The 20,746-nt window shown below is 35.3% G+C and overlaps 8 protein-coding genes and 2 non-coding genes across 10 annotated transcripts; 4 read left to right on the top strand and 6 right to left on the bottom strand. All coding sequences in view use genetic code 12, as the record gives it.

The window, feature by feature from the left end:
* The first annotated feature begins 687 nt into the window (after positions 1 to 687).
* tG(GCC)5 lies at positions 688 to 758 on the top strand. Its single transcript has one exon. It is a non-coding gene; the product is annotated as a tRNA-Gly (tRNA).
* Positions 759 to 950: 192 nt separating this feature from the next.
* ARO1 (Aro1p) lies at positions 951 to 5,606 on the bottom strand (the record flags this gene model as incomplete). The annotated part of the gene is made up of 1 exon (XM_717676.2): positions 951 to 5,606. One exon carries the CDS (start codon positions 5,604 to 5,606, stop codon positions 951 to 953), a length of 4,656 nt encoding a protein of 1,551 aa, XP_722769.2.
* A 332-nt stretch (positions 5,607 to 5,938) lies between these two features.
* On the bottom strand, positions 5,939 to 7,534 carry CAALFM_C400880WA (tRNA adenylyltransferase; the record flags this gene model as incomplete). The annotated part of the gene is made up of 1 exon (XM_717677.2): positions 5,939 to 7,534. The coding sequence occupies one exon, from the start codon at positions 7,532 to 7,534 to the stop codon at positions 5,939 to 5,941; it is 1,596 nt and encodes a 531-aa protein (XP_722770.2).
* A 180-nt stretch (positions 7,535 to 7,714) lies between these two features.
* tG(UCC)2 lies at positions 7,715 to 7,785 on the bottom strand. Its single transcript has one exon. It is a non-coding gene; the product is annotated as a tRNA-Gly (tRNA).
* A 707-nt stretch (positions 7,786 to 8,492) lies between these two features.
* On the top strand, positions 8,493 to 8,990 carry CAALFM_C400860CA (uncharacterized protein; the record flags this gene model as incomplete). The annotated part of the gene is made up of 1 exon (XM_717678.2): positions 8,493 to 8,990. One exon carries the CDS (start codon positions 8,493 to 8,495, stop codon positions 8,988 to 8,990), a length of 498 nt encoding a protein of 165 aa, XP_722771.1.
* Positions 8,991 to 10,244: 1,254 nt separating this feature from the next.
* CAALFM_C400850CA (uncharacterized protein) lies at positions 10,245 to 12,383 on the top strand (the record flags this gene model as incomplete). Its single annotated transcript, XM_717679.2, has 1 exon — positions 10,245 to 12,383. One exon carries the CDS (start codon positions 10,245 to 10,247, stop codon positions 12,381 to 12,383), a length of 2,139 nt encoding a protein of 712 aa, XP_722772.1.
* Positions 12,384 to 12,683: 300 nt separating this feature from the next.
* CAALFM_C400840WA (uncharacterized protein) lies at positions 12,684 to 14,498 on the bottom strand (the record flags this gene model as incomplete). The annotated part of the gene is made up of 1 exon (XM_717683.2): positions 12,684 to 14,498. The coding sequence occupies one exon, from the start codon at positions 14,496 to 14,498 to the stop codon at positions 12,684 to 12,686; it is 1,815 nt and encodes a 604-aa protein (XP_722776.2).
* A 1,309-nt stretch (positions 14,499 to 15,807) lies between these two features.
* On the bottom strand, positions 15,808 to 16,680 carry SPS20 (Sps20p; the record flags this gene model as incomplete). Its single annotated transcript, XM_707518.1, has 1 exon — positions 15,808 to 16,680. One exon carries the CDS (start codon positions 16,678 to 16,680, stop codon positions 15,808 to 15,810), a length of 873 nt encoding a protein of 290 aa, XP_712611.1.
* Positions 16,681 to 17,423: 743 nt separating this feature from the next.
* Positions 17,424 to 18,524, bottom strand: CAALFM_C400820WA (uncharacterized protein; the record flags this gene model as incomplete). The annotated part of the gene is made up of 1 exon (XM_707520.1): positions 17,424 to 18,524. The coding sequence occupies one exon, from the start codon at positions 18,522 to 18,524 to the stop codon at positions 17,424 to 17,426; it is 1,101 nt and encodes a 366-aa protein (XP_712613.1).
* Positions 18,525 to 19,345: 821 nt separating this feature from the next.
* Positions 19,346 to 20,698, top strand: CAALFM_C400810CA (putative N(6)-L-threonylcarbamoyladenine synthase; the record flags this gene model as incomplete). The annotated part of the gene is made up of 1 exon (XM_707521.2): positions 19,346 to 20,698. One exon carries the CDS (start codon positions 19,346 to 19,348, stop codon positions 20,696 to 20,698), a length of 1,353 nt encoding a protein of 450 aa, XP_712614.2.
* Between the last annotated feature and the right edge of the window lie 48 nt (positions 20,699 to 20,746).

Below are 20,746 nucleotides of genomic sequence, written 5' to 3'. Positions count from 1 at the left end.
CCGTAGAGAATCCATATTTTAATTCTTTATAATGAAAAAATGTCAATTTGAAAATACTCAATGTTTATAAAGTTTATTTATTAGAAAACTCTGTGATCAATATAAACTAACAATTTCTGGGTTACCATTAATTACAATGACATTCTTGTATTAATAGCAAATGAAAAAATTGTATATTCAGAGCTTTTTTTTTTCATGAAATCTTTGCATATTTTTTGCATCAAAAATTATTTGCTTAACAACTAAAGCAACTATTTCATTTTGTCGCCTATAATGATCAGCGACTAATATCCCATAAAAAAGCAAATAAGCCCCGGCTCATACTAATAAGAATTAATGCTGACCATGATTTGAAAATTTTGTCACAATTCTAAGGTATTTCATTTGGTCAAAAAAATGGTATTCTAGCTATTATACAAAAGCTAATTATTACTTTCGCTTTAAAAAATATGTATTAAATATGTAGCAGCATTTCATAATTATATTAACAATTTATTTAATAAAAGATGCCAAAGAAGAACCTAGGAAAATGTATTCATCAAAAAAAGTCTCCAATTTTTTAAAACCGTTGTGAGTGCGCAACCACCAAGGTAATAAACAAACAATAAAACCTAGCCTTGTAAATCAGACCACAAGCAAGGCTGATTATACAACAAGTTGTTAACAAAGCACTTTAATAGCGCAGTTGCAAGAATGGTTTAGTGGTAAAATCCAACGTTGCCATCGTTGGGCCCCGGGTTCGATTCCCGGTTCTTGCATTTGTTTTTTTTATTTTTTGCACCAAAAAACGTTGATATCCAATCGCTTATTTTTGTTGAAACGAGAGCGCTTATAGGTGGTGCCCATATTTACGATTACCATCCTATTGAACACTTACTTTTCTCAATTTATCTAGTTTAACATATAATTTCTTCTATTCAATCGACATACGTACACACGAATTCTCCTCTTTATTCCTCAACAACAGCACGATGAATAATCTCATATGGTGCAGTAAAACCAGTATGAAGTTTAAACTGTCTATCACCTTGATTTACCAACATCTCAACACCTGGGATAACTTTCCATTTATATTGTTCTTCAGTAAGCTTCATAATTGGTGTCACTCTTGGTTTGTAACTAGCTTCCAATAATGTTGGCTTGAAACCAGCAGATTGTTCACTTCCATTAGATAAAATTCGCTCAATTTTCTTCAACACTTCTCCATCTAATGGTTTATCAGCAGGAATACAAGACACTGCCAACAGGACTTTACTTGCTTTATCGGCTTGTTGTTCGGTTTCGACAATCTCAAGATTATAGTCTTTAGGGAATGACTTGACAAGTTCCTCCAATTTAGCAGCAGTACGATTCACCAAGTAAATCTTTGCACATCCCATTTGATGTAAGGCATAAATGGCAGCTCTAGAAGTGCCGCCTGCACCAACAACTAACCCATTCGAGCTCAGCTTAGGTGGAACACCTGCTCTTATGAAAGAATTACTAATACCCACCCAATCAGTGTTATCACCAAAATATCCGCCTTCAATTGGAATCAATGTGTTGACGGCTCCAATGGTCTCTGCTGCATCAGATAGTTTAGTGGCAAACTTCATGATATCCAATTTCAATGGCATAGTGATGGCTAAACCACCAAAGTCTGGTTTATTGATCAAGTTATCATAAACAACATCAACATCTGTAGCTTCAAATCTGCCAAATTGGTAAGGCAAATTCAATGCTTTATACCCTGCATTGTGCAAATTTGGCGATCTTGAATGTTCAATGGGTGAACCAATGACCCAAAATTTTTTAGCAGTGAAACCTCCAATATCAAAATAAGTTTGATTTAATTCGCCGATTGTTAAGAACTCTTCATCATTTGGAAGTAATTTGTGGGAAATAGGGGTGAATGTTCCATTTAATACTTGTGACAACTTACCTTGAGAACCTAAATTGAAAGCAATCAATGGTTTTAAAGTATTCTGCTTTTTAAAGTTTTCCAAATCTAAATTATCTTGAATTGAGTTTGCCTTACCGACTAGTCTCACAATATCAGCATTCATGGAAACACCTTGATTATATTTGTTTTTCCATTCAACATTGTTCCATTTCAATTCACCATTTATATCTTGATAAGTACCAATGACTCTAGTGAAACCCTTCTTACTGCTAATCTCTTCAATGAGTTCATTCGGAGCAGTCAATTGAAGATCAACGTATGCAACACCTAATCTGATACCAAGTAACAACAAACTCTTTAATTCGTCAACATTTTCATCTGGGAATTTACCACCTTGCGACACAGTTCTCACAGTGTAAATAATTGGTAAATCGGCATGCTTTCTTATTACAGCAATTTGGGCAGCAACAAATTCAGCAGAAGTATCCTTAAATAAATCAACTCTTAATTCAACTGCATCAGCACCAATTGTAATAGATTCCAAATCTCCAACAACTTCATTCAAATCCGGTGATGTCAAGACAACAGCAGCTGATCTACCAGCTGGCACAACAGGTCTTTCAGCACCAGTGATAAGTTTAATGTAGTTTACAAAGGATCTTCTCAAATGGTTGAATTCATCCTCAGTACTACAGTGACTGGAATAGAAGTGGTAGTTAGAACATTCATGGTACCATTTTTCTCTTCTTAACCATACTTCTTGAACTTCACTGCTATAAGCAGGTCTGGTTGTATCAGCAGCCAAGAAAGTGACAGTTTCATCTAAATCACGATGCAAGTGCAAAACAATCCCTCCATTATCAGCATAAGATTTCAATTGCTGTCTGGCATCTTCACCTTCAACAATTCCTCCACCAGTGGAAAGTACATACCCCTTGGAAAACTTGGTGAAACATTCTTTAGCAACAATTGCTTCTTCTTGACGGAAATATTCCCAACCTTTAGCTTTAATCAATGATTTGATACCAGTGCCCAATTTCTCTTCAAGATATTTGTCCATATCTAACATCTTGAACCCCAAAAAGGAAGCCAACCATTCAGATAAAGTAGATTTTCCAGTGCCTCTCATACCAATGACAATGATACTTTTATCACTAGATTTATCCACATGTTTATCAGTATTGAATGGTGGTTCATAACCATCAAGCTCAATCTTAAATTTGGAATGTAAGATATCCCACCAACCTGGCCAAGTCTTACCAGTGGTTGATCTTTCCAAAATCAAAACGGGTTCTTTACACAAACCTGCCAATAATGAAAATGACATAGCCACTCTATGATCATCATAGGAGGAAACACCTCTTTTAGAAATTTCTGGTGTTTTCAAATCTTCAATATCAATACCATGTATTTCAATTCCATCGGGTAATTCATTTGCTGGCACACCAAATTTTGCCAATTCAGTAACCATAGCTTCAATTCTATTACATTCTTTAACTCTTTGGTTAGCAATACCAGTTATAGAAGTAGAAGAACCGCCTTTAGCAACAGCAGCAACAACAGAAGCAGTCAAAAATGCATCAGTCATTGGCTCCATATCAACATGAGGTAATGGTTTCAAGTGACCTCTCGGCGGACCAGTTACAGTTGTTGAAGTTGTGGTTTGTTCAACTTTACACCCCATTGGTTTCAACACATCAACAGCAAATTTGGCATCTCCTTGTAATGAGGAAGAACCTATGTTCGGAATAGTACAGGATGTTCCAGTCATAGCAGCAAATGCTAATGGATAAGTTGCAGATGACGCATCTGATTCAATGACATATTCAGATGGATTCTTGTATGTCCCCTTTGGAATATGATAGGTGTATTCCTCAGTAGTTGATTTGGTAACTTCAATACCAAATGATTTCATCATTGCACATGTCATATCTATGTATAATTGAGAAATTGGTTTACCTCCGACTAAAGCCAAAGTAACTGGCTCCTTAGCATATGGTGCACACATTAAAATTGAAGAAACATACTGCGAAGAGATTGTTGCAGCCAATTCTATTCTTCCACCTTTCAATCCATTGCCAGCACTGATTTTCAATGGCAATGAACCCTGCTTATTCAAATACTCAATCTCAGAACCATTAGATCCCAAGGCATCCACTAATGGTCCAATAGGTCTTTCTTGCATTCTTGCGTTACCAGTTAAAATAACATCATCACTAGCTTGTGATTTGCCCACTAATGAAGCTACAGTAGTCAAAAATCTGGAAGCAGTACCAGCATTACCCAAGTACAATTCTTCGCCAGATGTGACCAAGTTGCCACCATTTCCTTTAACTACAATGGTTTCACCATTATCTTCAGTGGATATTTCAGCTCCCTTTAAAGAAGCAACAGCATCTAACATATGCTTAGTATCGTCTGAATGTAACAAATTTTTCACACGAACAGTACCATTACCCAAAGCAGCTAAAATCAATGCTCTATTGGAGATAGATTTGGAACCAGGTGGAACAATTATGTTTTCTTTAGGTGGATTGGTGAATGGGTGAACCAACACTTCATCAGTCAACACAAAACTTAAATCTTGTTTGGATACTTGATGTGCTTTCAATTGGTAACATTTACCAATTTTCTCTAACAAGACACATCTAATCTTACTACCATCATTTTTCTTGTCAATGGCCATTTTTTTCAACAAAATATCGATTTCAACATAATGACGTTTTGGTCCCACTTTTTTCAAGAATTCTTTATCGTCAATAGACACAGGTAAACCGTATGCAACGAGACATTTCGACAATCTGGCAACTGCAACAGGTGGTAGTATACCCAAATATCTAGACAACTCAGCTTCCTTAATCATACCAATGGAAACACATTCTCCATGTAATGCTTCTGGAGTTAAAACCGCTTCAATTGCATGACCAATAGTATGGCCAAAATTAAGTAAATTTCTAAGACCAGCTTCCTTTTCATCAGATGACACAACACCAGCTTTCACTCTAACAGATTCCAAAACGGTTTTCACTAATTCAGCCTTAATTGACTGTAAATCTGGTTTTTTGGAGGTAACGACAGAAAGAAACTTCTTGGAAAAGTTTTCTAATCTGGTGAATTCTTCTTCATTCCAAATGGCCGCAGTTTTCACAACTTCAGCCATACCATTAATAAATTGTCTAGCAGGTAAAGTCTCTAAAAAGGATACATCACAGAAAACGTATTCGGGTTGATGGAAAGCACCAATGAAATTCTTACCTAATGGAGTATCAATGGCGGTTTTCCCACCAACAGATGAATCTACCATGGCTAACAATGTAGTTGGAACTTGAACAACTCTGACACCTCTCATAAATGTGGCGGCAACAAACCCAATCATGTCACCAATAACACCCCCACCAACAGCCAATATGACGGTGTCTCTGGTACAACCTTGTTGTAAAAGAAAATCTTCCACTGCAGCTTTGGTAGCTCTGTTTTTGTTGTTTTCACCCGGTGATACACAATAAGTCAATAATCTGGATTCAGGACGTTTTTCAGACAAATTAGTTTTGAAATCATCAGTCAATTTGGAATATTGGGGAGTTCTTGCCATGTTTGTGTCAGTCACTATAACATAAGTTGAAGAAGCCAAGTTGGCTATCACTTCCCTGACAATATGGTCGGCAATACCATAACCAACATGGATAGTTTCCTTACCCAAAATTGGCACCTTTTCAATAGACATTTGCACTTTGTTGATAATGATGGTTTCTTGTATGACTAACACTTTGTTTTTTTTTTTCAGCTTTTTTTTTTCACCTGTGACCCGAACAGTAAAAAAAATATGAATCATAATATTTATCAGTTGCACAGAATTTTTTTTTACAACCAAACGAGAAACCAAACACCGTTTGATGGAGAAAAATGGCAGCACGATGAGCCATGACCAACAAGGGTAAAAACTAAGACATACTGGAGGAAGTCTTTCTTATGCTGTTCATAAACTGTTATACCTAGATATTGGGGTGTTGGGAAACAAAAAACTCTCAATTTATTCTACTACTATATACAGGAAGTCTATTTGTATTTTGGAATAATGGACTTTACAAACTCAAAGCACTCATCCACACTTGATTGAGGATTATCTAATTGCCATACTAGTATTTCTTCTATAGTTGGTCTCAACCATGGGCCAGGTTTCATTCCCAATGATTTCGATAATGTTGTTCCATCAATTAAAGGTTTCACCAAATGAACATTAGTCAAATCCCAATTTTCAATCTGAACAAACAAATTCTCGTATCTACTAACAATTTCTGAAATAACTTTATTGATATTTTCATCTCCTAAAATCTTTTCTCCTACTTCAGGAAATGGAACAGGCAACTCTTTTGGTAATTGAGTAAATTGATCAACTTTTCTCACACAATCCAAAAGAGCATTGACAATCAAATTCAATGATGCAAATTCAGAAAATTTTCTTAAATAAAGACCAATATCTGATCTCTTAACAAGTTCAGGTGCACTGAAAAATCTCGAAAGCTCAGCAGAGTTCATATTGATAGCTGAAACTTTAGCAATATCACTCTTTTTCGAAGTAAGACCCAACCTCAAATACTGGTTGAAAATGTCTCTGTTTGGTTTGCATGACTTGACATTAGTGTATGGGTGCAATATGACAGATAACCAGAAAACATTTTTATAGTCATCATTGGTCATTAACGCGGCAAACTCATTCTTAAATTTCTCAGTTGAATTATTGATAGTTTGCTTGAAATTTGGGTAGATTAAACTGGCAATTTCCATGTGACAAGCAAGTTGGGAACGTGCTTCCTCCAATGATTCATTATCAAACTCTTTTGCTAACTCAGGAACATAGAATATACTACTTGCCAAATCAACGTAGTTTATCAACTGTAATCCATAACCGGGATTGTTACTGGTTAAAATTTTTCTCAATTCAATTTCAATTCTTTCTTTACTTATTTTAGTCAGTAATGCCGACTTATTGTGTTCTTCTTTCATTGCATTCAAGGTTTCTGATTCAACAACAAAATTGAACTTACTGGCAAATCTTATCAATCTAATAATTCTCAATGGATCATCCAAAAATGTCTTGATAGGAGCCAATGGAGTTTTCAATATACCATTTTGCAAGTCAGATAAGCCTCGTTTCGTGTAATCCTCGATTTCTCCTTGGTTCAAATTGTAAAATAATGCATTCAATGTGGCATCTCTACGAACAGCATCTTGTTCCGGAGTTCCAAACTCAATAGATGGCACCCTGCTATCATGGGTATATTCTTCTGATCTTAAATTAACAAAGTCAATGTCTACTCCAAATAACTTTGTAGTGCATGTTTCCAAATGTTTGGATTTTTCGGGGTTCATTTTGATGGTGTGAACATGATTCATTGATAATTCTGGTTCATGCTGACGTAGATAGTCGTGAAGTCCATTGACAAACTCCTCACCAGTTAGATGATTTACAGCTATGTCAATATCGTGACTTTCATTGCCCAACAACTTATCTCTAACCCAGCCTCCGGTAATTCTCAATTCAAGTGAATCATTATTAGTCTTGTTGTAATAATCACAGTAACCAACCAAAACATTACGAATCTTTTCCTCAGTTGTTGTTAACACTATGGAATTACTAACTGGACGTTTCATAGTATGGGTGAGAGTATGTTGAAATCTGATTAGTCCTTTTCTAAACATTCATTGAACGTGGAAGTTTGGTCTAAGACAAGATGATGTGATAAACGAAAAAAAAAATGCTAAACATTCAAGAAAAAAAATGAAAGATAGATGTCACAAAAATAATTGATCAACAAGAAAAAAAATAAAGTTTGAACGGTACGGGAATCGAACCCGTGTATTGAGCTTGGAAGGCTCATATGTTACCACTACATCAACCGTCCAGTTGACGAGCTGCTGCACTACAGCTGTTACCGTTGGAGTTGACTGACTATAAGTTGTATAAGTAACAAAATATAGCATACTTAATTCTGCTGTTTAAATAGTTTCACCACTATTCTAAGAAAACCATTGGTTTCAAATCAACTACTAACTGAAGAGCCTATTATTGACTGATTACTAGAAGAGTTGCACCAATAATAGAAGCAGTACGATGCCGTGTAAGAATGTTTCAAATGAGAATCGTCACGAAAAAACGCGAGAATTTTGCTTTGCTCAAGGTATTGAATGTTTGTATTATGGACCAATAGTAAAGGGTCACTTCATTAAAGAAGTTGCCATTATCAAGAGTTGACTTTATCAACTGATGAGTTGAAGTTATATTCATAAATATATCGGCTCAATTGAGGCTGTCGCTCACTTTAACACTGGTCATCCACTAATTAAACCCCAGCCTCTTTCCTAAAAATATATTACGAGGCAGTGTAGAGATCAGGAACACACGAAAAAAAAAATTTATTTAATCTATTTTTATCTCTTGTTCATTAATCTCCCCCCTTATTCTTTCTTTCTTCCAACAATTTGGTCAAATTGTTAAATATAGATAAGATAGCACTTTTCTTTTTGTTTGTTTGGAAAATATATATATATAAATTTACAATTTAACTTTAAATCCTGAATCAAAGCTATAAACAAATCAAGAGAATTCATAATGACGATACTTTATGATTTTATTCCAAGCAAACAAGTTCGTGATACCATTTCAAATGATGCCGACAAAGTCACGTCCTTTGCCAAGTCCTTTAAAAACTACGATACCTGTATGGCTAATACAGGATGTAAGATAGTGTTTATTGTTGGATGTGTGCTTCTTGGACTTCTTGTCATATGGGTCATATCAACGATTGTCCAATGTTTATGTATGGGGGTCAAGTGTATTGAAGCATGCTGCTGTTGTTGTTGCCGAAGTCAAAGTAACACCGCTTATCAACAACCACCACAAACATACATTAATCCAAATATGTATCCCGATGCTCAATATAATCAAAGATATGCTTATCAACCTCAACCTCCAATGTCCGCTTATCCTGGTCCTAGTAATGATAGTGTGAAATCCGAATATGGTTATAACAACCACGATGGATACGAACCAGTCAGTAACAACAATACAAACTATCAAAGTCCATTCAATGATCGATACAAGTATTAGGTAGATGAAGAGTACCAAATTTATGTTTTGGTTATGAATCTTCTTTCCAGCTTTCGCTGGTACTTTTTAGTTTTTGTTTCCTCCATTTGTATTGATTGGTTTATGTGAATTATGAGACTTGAAGTTGTACAACAATTGACAACTCATATCTTCAAGTTTCCTATTCGGAATTGTTTTTATCCGAATCAAACATAATTATTCAGGTTTAGGGTATTCCAAGACTGTATTTCTTGGCGGTTATGTATATGTGTAGGTTATGGTTTTGTTTGTAGAAAATTATTAAAGTTTATCCTTTTTTTTGTCGATTTTCTGACCCCGTATCAACTTTCCTATTAGGGTCTTTTGGTTATGAGTATAATTCCGTTTGGACATGAAACTGGAACCATACATTTAGGCTAATTACGATCCGGAAAGGAAATGCCGGATATGAAAAGCAGCTAGTTATGAAAAACACAGCTCTCTTCTGGTTTGATTTGAGAAATATTGAGAGCTGCTTATTCATTGATTTTTTTCAAAAACAAAACGTCTTGAAGAAAGTTTTCAAAAAACACGAAGTAATATTTTCTGATTATCTCGGACAAGGGGAGCATCCCATGTTTGTTGCCCTATAACTTAGTAGATGCATCTTTCATCTGATTGTTTAGTTCTCGGCCCATAACAAAGGACTAATTCTAGACTAAAAAACTACAATAACCAGCTAGTTAGCGGACATAAATGATCATAACAAGCATAGTATTATTTGAGGATGGAGGTCTTTTACTTTTATCATTCTTTTGCTCATAACAGATCCACAAACAAATATACTCAATGTAACAATAAATTATAAAACCTATAAATTGGATTATAAACAATTTAAACTTATTGTCTTGGTGATTTCAACAAAGATCTTAATTACTTTGTCATTCGACCCACGTTTTAAGGAGTAAATCGCTGAAATAGGAAGTGTAATTAGGAGTTTAATAACAAAACAGTCCCCGTTAGCCTAAATAGTTACTTTGGACGAAGATGGTTGAGATACTTGCAAATGTGTATTTGTTTGAAGCAATTATTAATCTAGCTCGTTTGTTCACACGTGGAACCAATATAAGAAAATTTTTGGTTGCAAAAAGGATACGCAAAATAGAGAAAATTCTTCATCCAAAGAAATGGAAATCAACCCCAATTGTTCAATATAAAAACCAGTCAAATCCTACTTTTCGAAATGAATGAAAGATTATTTTTTGTTTTACCAACTCATTCTTCAAACACTAAACCATGCAAGCCAATTTCTTGTTAGCTTTCATTTGCTTTGCTGCTGCTGCTGTTATTGCTCAAGTTGTTCCTAATGTTGAACAACTTAAAGCTCAATCACTCCAAAAAAGAGACGAAGACCTTATGGAACCTGTTTTCAAAAACTTACCTAGCAAAGATTATGATTACATTATGTACCAATTGAAACAATTGCAAATTGCTAAAGGTAATGTTTCCAAGTGTGACCAATGTAAAAACAAAATGAGATTTGTTAAAAAGTTGATTGATGAAAAACCAGAGAAAGCTCATTTAACTACTTTGATGATGTACAAGGACTGTGTTTTGAGTACTACTCCATATATGTACTGTACAATTGGTAACTTTTTCGTCACCACCAAGGCTTACACTGACAAAAAATTTGACCAAAAATTTGAATCTGGTATCGATGGTTACGAAGTTGTCGACTTTCTTGACAATGATTTCTTGGATTTTTTGGGAAGATTCAACACCTCGGATGAATTTGATCTTGAATACTACTGTCATGCACAAATGGGAAGTTGCGACCTTCCAGACCTTGAAGCTGTTGTTGATTCTTTCAACATTGAAAGTTGGTGGCCAGAAAAAAAACCACAACATTACTCCGAACCAAAGTACAACAAGACTAATAGAGAAAGATTCAATGTCTTGCATATGAGTGATGCCCATATCCAATTTACTTATGAACAAGGTACTGAAGCCAAGTGTTCACAATTAGTTTGTGGTCTTACTAAGTCTTTTAACAAAAAATTAGTTGAACAAAACTATAATTTCACCAGTGCCTTTGCTGCCGACAATCCAAACAAGAGTCCAAAAGACTTTAAATTCTCTTTCTACCCTGATGCCCATTATGATGGACAAAAATACGTCAAAGGTGAATATTATGATTTCCCAAAATCGCGTGGTTGGAACTTTAACTTTCAACCTGCTACTGTCTTCGGTGCTTATTTGAGTGACACTCCAGAAATCTTGGTCAACAATTCTTTGATTGAAATGGCTAAAATGCACAAGGACAAAAACTTTGAGTTTGCTCTTTATAACGGAGATACCGCTGAACATGATTTGCAAAGTGTTACTGTTGACTTGGTTAAAAGTGAAGAGATCCGTACTTTTAAAACCATGAGACAATATCTTAATGGAATTCCAGTTCTTCCAAGTATGGGTAACCACGATACCGCTCCATATGGTTTGTTAGCTCCTTTGAGACTTGATTACAACAATAGTTACAGATGGAACAATGATGAAATGGTTGATGTATGGATTGGAAATGAATGGTTTAAACAAAGTGAAAAACAAACCATGAAAGACCATTATGCTGCCTTCTCCTATGAAACAGAAAGAGGGTTGAAAGTCATCACTTTGAATTCCAACACTTACTACCAATCTAACACATGGAGATTCCTTAATGCTTCATCTGATCCTGATCTTTTCGGTGGTTGGAAGTTTTTAGTTGATGAATTGATTGAAAGTGAAAAGAAAAACCAAAGAGTTTGGATTAGTGCTCATGTTCCTCCAAACAAGGATGACGTTATGCCAATTGATTCTTTGATTTTCCAAAAGATTGTTCAAAGATTTGCCCCTTATACCATTGCCAATCTTTACTATGGACACACTCATAATGATCAAAAAATTGTTGCTTACTCTGATGCCAAATCACCAAAACCAAATCAACCAATCACCTCTGCTTGGGTCATTCAATCACTTACTCCATTTGGTAACCATAACCCAGCATTTAGATACTATGAAGTTGAAGATGAAAGTTTCAACATTATGAACTCTTTCAATTATTACACTAAATTGAATGAAACCTATGTTAATGGTGGTGAAGAACCAGTTTGGGAATATGAATATTCTGCTAGAGCTGCTTATGATCCAAACAATGAGTGGCCAGTTAGTGCCCCACTTAATGCTACTTTCTGGGATAAATTTGCTATTAGCAAAATGAAAGATCCCACTAACATCAAGTTTAACCAAATGTATACCGATTACCAGTACAGATTTAGTCCTTACACTCCTAACTGTACTCATCCATCGGGTAAGAACATTACTACTTCATGTTATGTCAACAATTATTGTAATGCTGCTAATCTCGACATTGTTTCCGTCGAGGAATGTATGAAGAAATAAACGTTGATGTGGATGTGAATTGCCAAGTCTTCTTGGTGGTACTGCTGCTTGGACACACGGCTGATACCTATCTTCAAATCTTTTTTTAGAAAACTCCCCATAAATTGAAGTCTTTACTATTTTTCTTTTTCTTATCGTTATTATTTTATATATTCGTCAATATATTATTTTTTATTCTTTGTGTGTCTTAATCATTATGTTTCGTAATGTAGACTAGTATTTCAAAGATAGTAGCTCAACCAATGCCCTGATTCAATATTCTACTTATATCCCATCTTGTATATTCAATTTCTAATCAAACTATTTATCACCTGTGGTAGATTTAATAAACTTCTTACTACGACTGAACAACTTTTTACCAAAAGATCCCGTACCTTCAACCTTGTCTTTGACGATATTGACTCTGCTTCTAAATGAAGCATGTCTCCGAAGATCGTTGTGCTCAGCATTTTGATACGCTTGAGACGCAACCCTACCAATCAGTAAGTTTGTGCTTGTATTGGGCAGTCGTTTCAATGCATAATGTAACCAACTCGTCAACTTACTATCGTATTGTTGTTCCTTATGTAATGCATCCTTAAAAGCAGCGATTCTGTCAACAGGTTGTGATATGGTAACAATACTTTTCCAATCTGAAACAGGGTATTTACCAGGGACCAACTCTTTGGGTGTCACTTGAACCGTAGAATTAGTGGTGACAGTAGATGTTGATTCAGACCTTTGTCTTGCAGTGACATCTGAACTATCAGAAGCTCTTCTATTTTCTGAAGGCAACAAGCTGCTATACTTTTGGGGTAATAAATCTTCTTTTGAAGCAGCAGGAGTTAATCTTTCTTCTTTGAATAACGGTTTAGGATAAAAATGTTCGTTCAACACCGAATCAGATTTTGACGACATGGTCATTGTTGGCAAGACTGAATGAGAATCGCCATGATAATCTTGAATATCATTTTTCTCTTCACCATCATCCTGCTCTTCTTCGTCACTGGCACCATCTTCTTGAATACTGGGCATAACTGCATCAATGGTCTCAGGAATTGAAGGTAAACTAGCATTGGCATTGTCTTCCTCTTGTGTCGATTCTGTCCTCACTTTTGTAAATTTATCATAACCACTTCGATCGGTGTTGAAGTTTATGGACTCACTATCATTCTCACCTATGAATTGATTACGGAAATTATCAGTATTAGGGGCCCAACCACCTAAATTGAAAGTAGCATTACTCAGTGTTGAAACTCTTCTAGCATCCTTAATATCTTTTGTTATACTTTCTTCGTCTTGTGATTCTTGTTGTTTCTGAGATGCAGTGTCCATAGATAATTTACCAGTTGACAATGATCCTGAGGAGGCCACTGGATGTAGTTCTGGCGGAGCCAAGTCAGAGTTATTATTACCACCCAATTCGTTTTGTTCAAGTTCGAATTCATTTGTTTGGACAACTTCTGGAACAGAATTTTCCGAAATAGAATCATCCTTTTGCTCCTCTGGCGCATTTTCAGTTTCATCACTGGCGATACCTGAGAAATCATCAGTAAAAATAGTAGAATGTCTTGGTGGCTTCCTTACTGATTGTGTTCTTCCCGAAAAGGAACTCAAGTAATCATCATGAGCTTCTTTTTGCTGGGAAATAGACAAAGGCTTGATAGGACTATAATTCTCTTCATCGTCCTCATATTTACTGAATGACGTGTTTTCAAAATCTGGCAATGACAAATCATGATCTATTGGTGGTAAAACTTCCCCAGAAGGGTCTCCACTATAGACTTTATTCAAATTATCAATAAAAGAATCTATATCTGATGCTGAATTTTCTCCACGAACACCAAGAACTTCTTTTTCATCATTACTAGAGTTTTGACTATTGTAGCCCCAGTTATCATCATCGTCATCTTCATCATCACTTGTTTTGAAGTTTGGTTTATCCACTGAAAGAACTAATTCTGGCTGTGTTGATTTTTCAGTGGTTTCTACTTCCTCAGTCTTTTCTTTGGGTTCCAATGCTAGATCCTTTTGTGGTAATATAGTTTCAGTTTCTTCATGATGAGTAGCCAATTGCAAATCAACAGGTTCTTTTTGAAATGAGTATTCTGAATTGAAACTATTCTCAGATTCCATAGAAGGACTTTCTGGTGGTATGTTTGATTGCTGTGAGTAACTGTACGTTGGTGTTGGAGGTTCAAATTGAAGTTCCTCTTTAGGTTGCACTTTCAAGGTTGTAACGTTATTTTTAGATGTTGAATCTGTTGCAATATTTCCAAGACTATGGGTTGATATTCCAAAATTAAGATTCGAACACGTATCGTCATCGTCGTCGTCTTCATCACTACTATCTGAATAAATGTTTTTATGAGTATCAACTGACAATACCAAGTTTGGTTGTTGTTTAGTTGAAGATGGTTCTGACACTTGGTTAACAGAATCAGGTTCATCTTTCTGTCCTTCCTGAACTTCTGATTGTGCCAAATCCTCGTGATTTGATTCTTTCAGTTGTATTTCATTCAATTTTCTAGTAAAATCATTATTATCCTCTTCATTATAATCAGATCTATCATGGGATGCAACAACAGGAATGTTAGCCTGATAGGCGGGTGTCTTCAGTTTCTCGTCAACGTTGTGGGAAATACCATGTGTTTGCTTATTTGCTTCTTTATACGGACTAACACCCCCTTGACTAATGATCTCGGATTCTTCATCACTACTATCACTCTCAAGATTAGTTTGTCCATCAACAGACAACACAAGTTCTTTCGGTGGACTCACATTGCTTTCGGTGTTGTTTTGAGAAGTAAGATTTTTATATTTTTCGTCAATAACTGGCACAGGTGGAACATGATCACTAGGTAACTCAAATCTCTGGGGTGTCACTTTTCTCTGTTGTTGTTGAGAAGAATTGTCTTCTTGATATGTATAATCGTCGTCTTCATAATCATCATCGCCCCAGTCTCCATAAGTTGGAACTGAGTTTACCCAACGTGTTGATTTTTGTCTTCCAAATCTATCTGTCATTTCTTTGTTAATGATTTAGGGGTGGGGTTTTCTTTTCTTTTTATTTTTTTAAGGAAAGTAATTAATTATTTAAAGGGAGGGAGAAGGTTGAGTGTTTATTAACTGTTTCAGTTTCTCTCGTCTATTTGTGAGTGTGCCTGAAAGTTTTAACGACCGAGTGATCACATTGATTTGTGCTGTCTTGTTTTTTCTTTCGTAGAGGCTGCGTCTCACTCCTTTCCTCTAATTTTTTTTTTTCGCGACCAGTTTTACCAGATCTAATAACAATAGAGATCGTATTGTATAGACCATCAACTAAGATCTCGTGACTTTGGTAAACTTTTACAGACTAGTTATTGTTAAAAGTTACTCAATTTCAAATAAATAACAACCCAAAATAGTTTTGTTTACTATCGAGAATATACACATTCTATCAAAACTACAATTTTCCTTGTGGGTCTTCGTTTTGGTGAATTACAAGGCTTGGGTAAAGATCACCGAGGAAACCACCAACTTGCCACCAAGCACCATCTACAACCAACACATCACCAGTGACGTATGATGCAGCTGGTGAGAACAAGTAAATAGTGGCATCAGCAATATCAGTAGTAGTACCTTGTCTTTGCAATGGGATTTTTTGTTCCAATGGAGTTTCATTAGGAGGAGATAAACGCAGCATACCTTCAGTACCACCAATAGCACCAGGTGCAATACAGTTGAATCTAATACCCAAAGGTCCCAATTCAACAGCAAGGGCATTACTCAAGGCATCAACACCAGCCTTTGCAGCACTTGCATGAAGTTGCATTGGTAACCCATAATAATGTAAAGTAGCACTCACAAAGATGACACTACCTTTGTTTTTTCTCAATTCTTCAAAACAAACTTTGACAGTGTTAAAAGAACCCAATAAATCAATATCAATAACTGATTTGAAAGCATTTGATGATAAATGGTTGAAATCAGATAAGAAATTACCAGCGGCACCAGCAATAACGTGATCAATTCTTCCCAATTCTTTTACAGTTCTGTCGGCTGCTTCTTTAATAGTTTGGATTTTACGAACATCAACGTTACCAATCCCAATAACTTTGGCACCTGGTCTCAATGTGGCAATTTCTTTGGCAGCATCTTCTGTCTTTTGAGGGTTTCTACCAATGATGGCAACATCAGCTCCTAATAAAACTAAGGCTTCTGCTTGAACACGACAGATAGTACCTGCACCACCAGTAATGAAGGCAACTTTCCCCTTGAAAATGTCTGATTTCCAAACACTTTTTTCGAGATATGATTTATCTAAGGTATTTGGCATTTTGATTTAATAAATATGTGAAATTGATTTGATATGTTAAAAATTTTAAATTAATCCTTAAAAAAATAAAGAGAAACGGATAGAACTTTATTGATAACAAATAGATATATATTTATAAAGGAAATTAGTCCTTAATTTTTTTTTCAATTGCTTTATAGATGTGGGGTCGAAAATGTTTATATTTCAACGCCGAGGTGAGATAGAGGTTGTGGTTGTTTTTTTCCGTCTTTAAAATTTTTTAGCACAGAACCTTTTTTTTTACATGTGAAAAGACCAGTTGTGTTGGGTTGGGTTTTGGTTATGAATGGTAATTGAAACACAACCATATTATCGACGGAGATTATGTACAGTAATGCATCCTACATACATAATGATTTCTTGGAACGACCAAGTATATCAATCTCTGGAGTATTTCCGGTACACTTCAGTGATGCTGGAGGTAATGTTAACATCATTAACTCCGATAGATTGATCCCAATCTGGTTTACTAACCAACCAACCAACCACTCACCCACCCCTACTTTCCTTAACTAGGTCTACTGGGTAATTTTGTTTCCTCATTAACAATCTTTCCGCCTCATGTGATTGACCATTAGATTAAGTAATATCCTTTTTGGTATTAATCTTTTTGATTTTTATCAATTGGCAGCCATCTCCAAACTTCCAACTATTGCCTCTCCACACTGTTATATAAATAAAAGTTTAGTGTATTATAATCTATAATGCTATTTACAAAATTTATATCAAGACTCTAATTTGTCTCTGTCTTTGTCATCAGATAACACATCCAATTGCTTTAAAGCCACTTGGTACAATAGAAGCATAATAGAACTCTGTATACCTGTCCATATAAATCTAGGACCAACTCCTGAAAATGCCCCTAGTATACCTTCGTGTTTATATATCGATACCAATGCTTTTAAAGTTGCATTTCTGTTTAATAATCTGATTATTGGGTTTGTAATGGTTTGCTTGGTGGAAATTGAACTACTCAACTCTGAAGTGTTTGTAGCTGTTTGAATACGAGTCTTTATCACATCTAGGGGAGTTGTCAAGGTTCCAGCCAAACCACCAGCGGCTGCTCCAGTCAACAATTCCATTGATATGGACAAATCATCCGACCCATTGTTTGAATAAATGGCCCATTGACGGAAAGTCTCGTAAAATGAAAATTGTAGGGCACTGAATGGTAAATCACGAAACAATGTCTCTTTATAACCAAACACAAAAGTTTTTGGGCCCTCAGTTTTAGCAATCGTCACAATTGCATTCCCTAATCCACGATAATTGTAACCACATTCTTTGGTATAAGGATTATTGTATTTACCTTGTAATTGTAAACGAGTCTTTAACACTTCAGAAGGTACATAAAATATACTTGATGCCAAATCTCCCAATATACCTGCAATGAAATATGCTAATGTTTCATTAACATGCCATTGGTTTATCATTACCCGTTTTGAATATTCATAAGTTCCGAAAAATGCCGCTGTTGAAGGGAAAGATCCTAATGCTGCTGGCGTATATCCCCCATATAATCCTCGAAAAAATCCTTCTTCTTTTAAGATTGTCGAATAAGCTGGAATCATGTGTTTATATTTTACTTTATATGGGAATCCTTGCTGCCTCGTTTTCACTGTATCCAATGAGTGCATTGCACTATCGCCCACAACTCCTCCAAATCCTCCTGCCAACATACATTGCCAGATTGGTTGTTGTAATGTTTCATTGTCTGTGCTTTCTGGAGGAGACAGCGGAGGTTTATTTCGAATACTATGATGTTCTTTATGTTCACGTGATTCAAACGTTAACGGTATTGTGGAACTAGTGAAAACTTGTGACATATCATATGGATTGGTAATAGGTGATTCAATTAATAATGCAAACAATTATCTCAGATGCATAAAAGTATTAAATGAAAAAGGAGGTGAATAACGTTAAATGCAAAAAAAATATGAAGTAAAAGTTTGTATAAACAAAAAAAAAGACAAAAAGTAAAAGTTGACTTGGAAAAAAAAAGGGGAATATTAAAGTAATGGAATAGATATTTTATAACAACTTGATGTCTAGATCAAGAAACAAGGGAGGGTTTCTAAAATAACAAATGGAAAGTGTTGACAGTAGATATAAACCAGTTCTGTATAATATTGGAAAAAGAATTTAGCGTTGTTATTTTTTTTTCGTTTTTCTCAAAAAATTGGCCCTGCTTGCCAATGGGTCTATTTTTTCATTCGTTGATTTACACTCACTCTTTCTCTCTCTCTTAGTCTTACTCTCTCGCTAACAGTAGTAGTTAGCAGCAGTAGTAATAGAAGTTAATTTTCTCGTTGCAAAAAAAAAATTGACAACCTCATCACTACCACCAAATATAACTTGGACCCCACCAATATGCAGTCTTGCCAATAATAATACTTCAACGTCTATTTGTCATCAGATCTCTACACTTTCTATGGCTGACTAATTTGTATCTGGATTGTTTTCAAAGGTTTGGAACCTATTAACTTGGATATAAATTAATATCACTGGTAGAAATCATTTCTAGCTCCACAACTATAGCTTACCCAATCTTCCACTCAACACAAAGAACGAAAAAAAAAAACGACCACAAATTTTTTTCACTCACTTGCAGTAGTCTTACAACCATCTCTTGAATGAATAACATGATATGATTTCAAATACTTTCAAAATTCGATGTCCCCTACCGTTGAAAAGAATATCATCAACAAGCATACGGACATATCGTGTTATGGCCATAGAATCGTCGTGTGATGATTCTTGTGTTGCCTTACTCGAAAAATCTCATCCCAAGACTCCACCAAAAATTATAGATCAATTTAAACGGACACTACATTCCGCTGATATAGGTGGTATATTACCCACGGCAGCATATAATTATCATATGGCAACTATTGCCAACATGGTTCAAGAATTTTGCCATAAGCATCAAATTTCAGCATTAAACCCACCTGATTTACTTTGTGTTACCAGAGGTCCAGGAATGGCAGGATCCCTAAGTACTTCAACTGAATTTGCCAAAGGGTTATCTGTTGCATGGGATGTTCCCTTAGTTGGAGTGCATCATATGTTGGGTCATTTGTTAACTGCAAATTTACCAAATCTGGAACAACCCAAGTTACCACCCCCAAACTATCCATTTTTGAGTTTGTTATGTAGTGGTGGACACACTATGCTTGTATTACTGAAATCATTAACTGAACATGAGATTATTGTAAATGTGGGAGATATCGCCGTGGGTGACTCATTGGATAAATGTGCTCGAGAATTAGGAATGTATGGAAACATGTTAGGTAAAGAATTGGAAAAATATATAAATTCCATACCTGAAGAAACTAGAAATCAATATGAAAAATTGAGTGTGAATACTAGAATTGCTAATCCATATAATTTTAGATTAACTCTTCCTTATTCAGCACCCAAATATGGTATTCCAGGAGATGTGAAATTTGCATTCTCTCATTTCTTAAGTAACATTCAAGAATATAAAGCAATGCATTATAACAAAAATAGGGGTGAAGGTGAAAGTGAGGGCGAGGGTGAGATAGATTTGACATTAGATGAAGAAACTAAACAATTTATTGCATATAAAACACAAGAATTTATATTTGATCATATTGTTGATAGAATAAATATTGCATTCAAAAAACATGGCATTAAAAATAGAAATAGTGATGGTACTTTTATTGGGGTTAAAGATTTTATTTGTTCTGGGGGAGTTGCAGCAAATAATCGACTTCGACAGAAATTACGGGAAAAGCTAGATTTTCAAGAGATTGGTACCGACAATGTTAATGTGAATTTTCATTTCCCAGATTTATCACTTTGTACAGATAATGCGATAATGATTGGAGCTGCTGGCATAGAAATATTTGAAAAATTACGTTTAAGAACAGATCTTAGTTTTCTACCTATAAGAAAATGGCCATTGAACAAATTATTAGACGTTGATGGGTGGGTTAAAGTAGAAGAAGAAGAATTTAATAGAATTTGTAAATATTAAATAGTACACACACACACAATTCTTGTATATAATACAAACAAACAGTAA

The sequence above is a fragment of the Candida albicans genome, chromosome 4 (genome assembly GCF_000182965.3).
Source record: "Candida albicans SC5314 chromosome 4, complete sequence".
Taxonomy (NCBI): domain Eukaryota; kingdom Fungi; phylum Ascomycota; class Pichiomycetes; order Serinales; family Debaryomycetaceae; genus Candida; species Candida albicans.
This window is presented reverse-complemented; position numbering and strand designations above follow the sequence as displayed.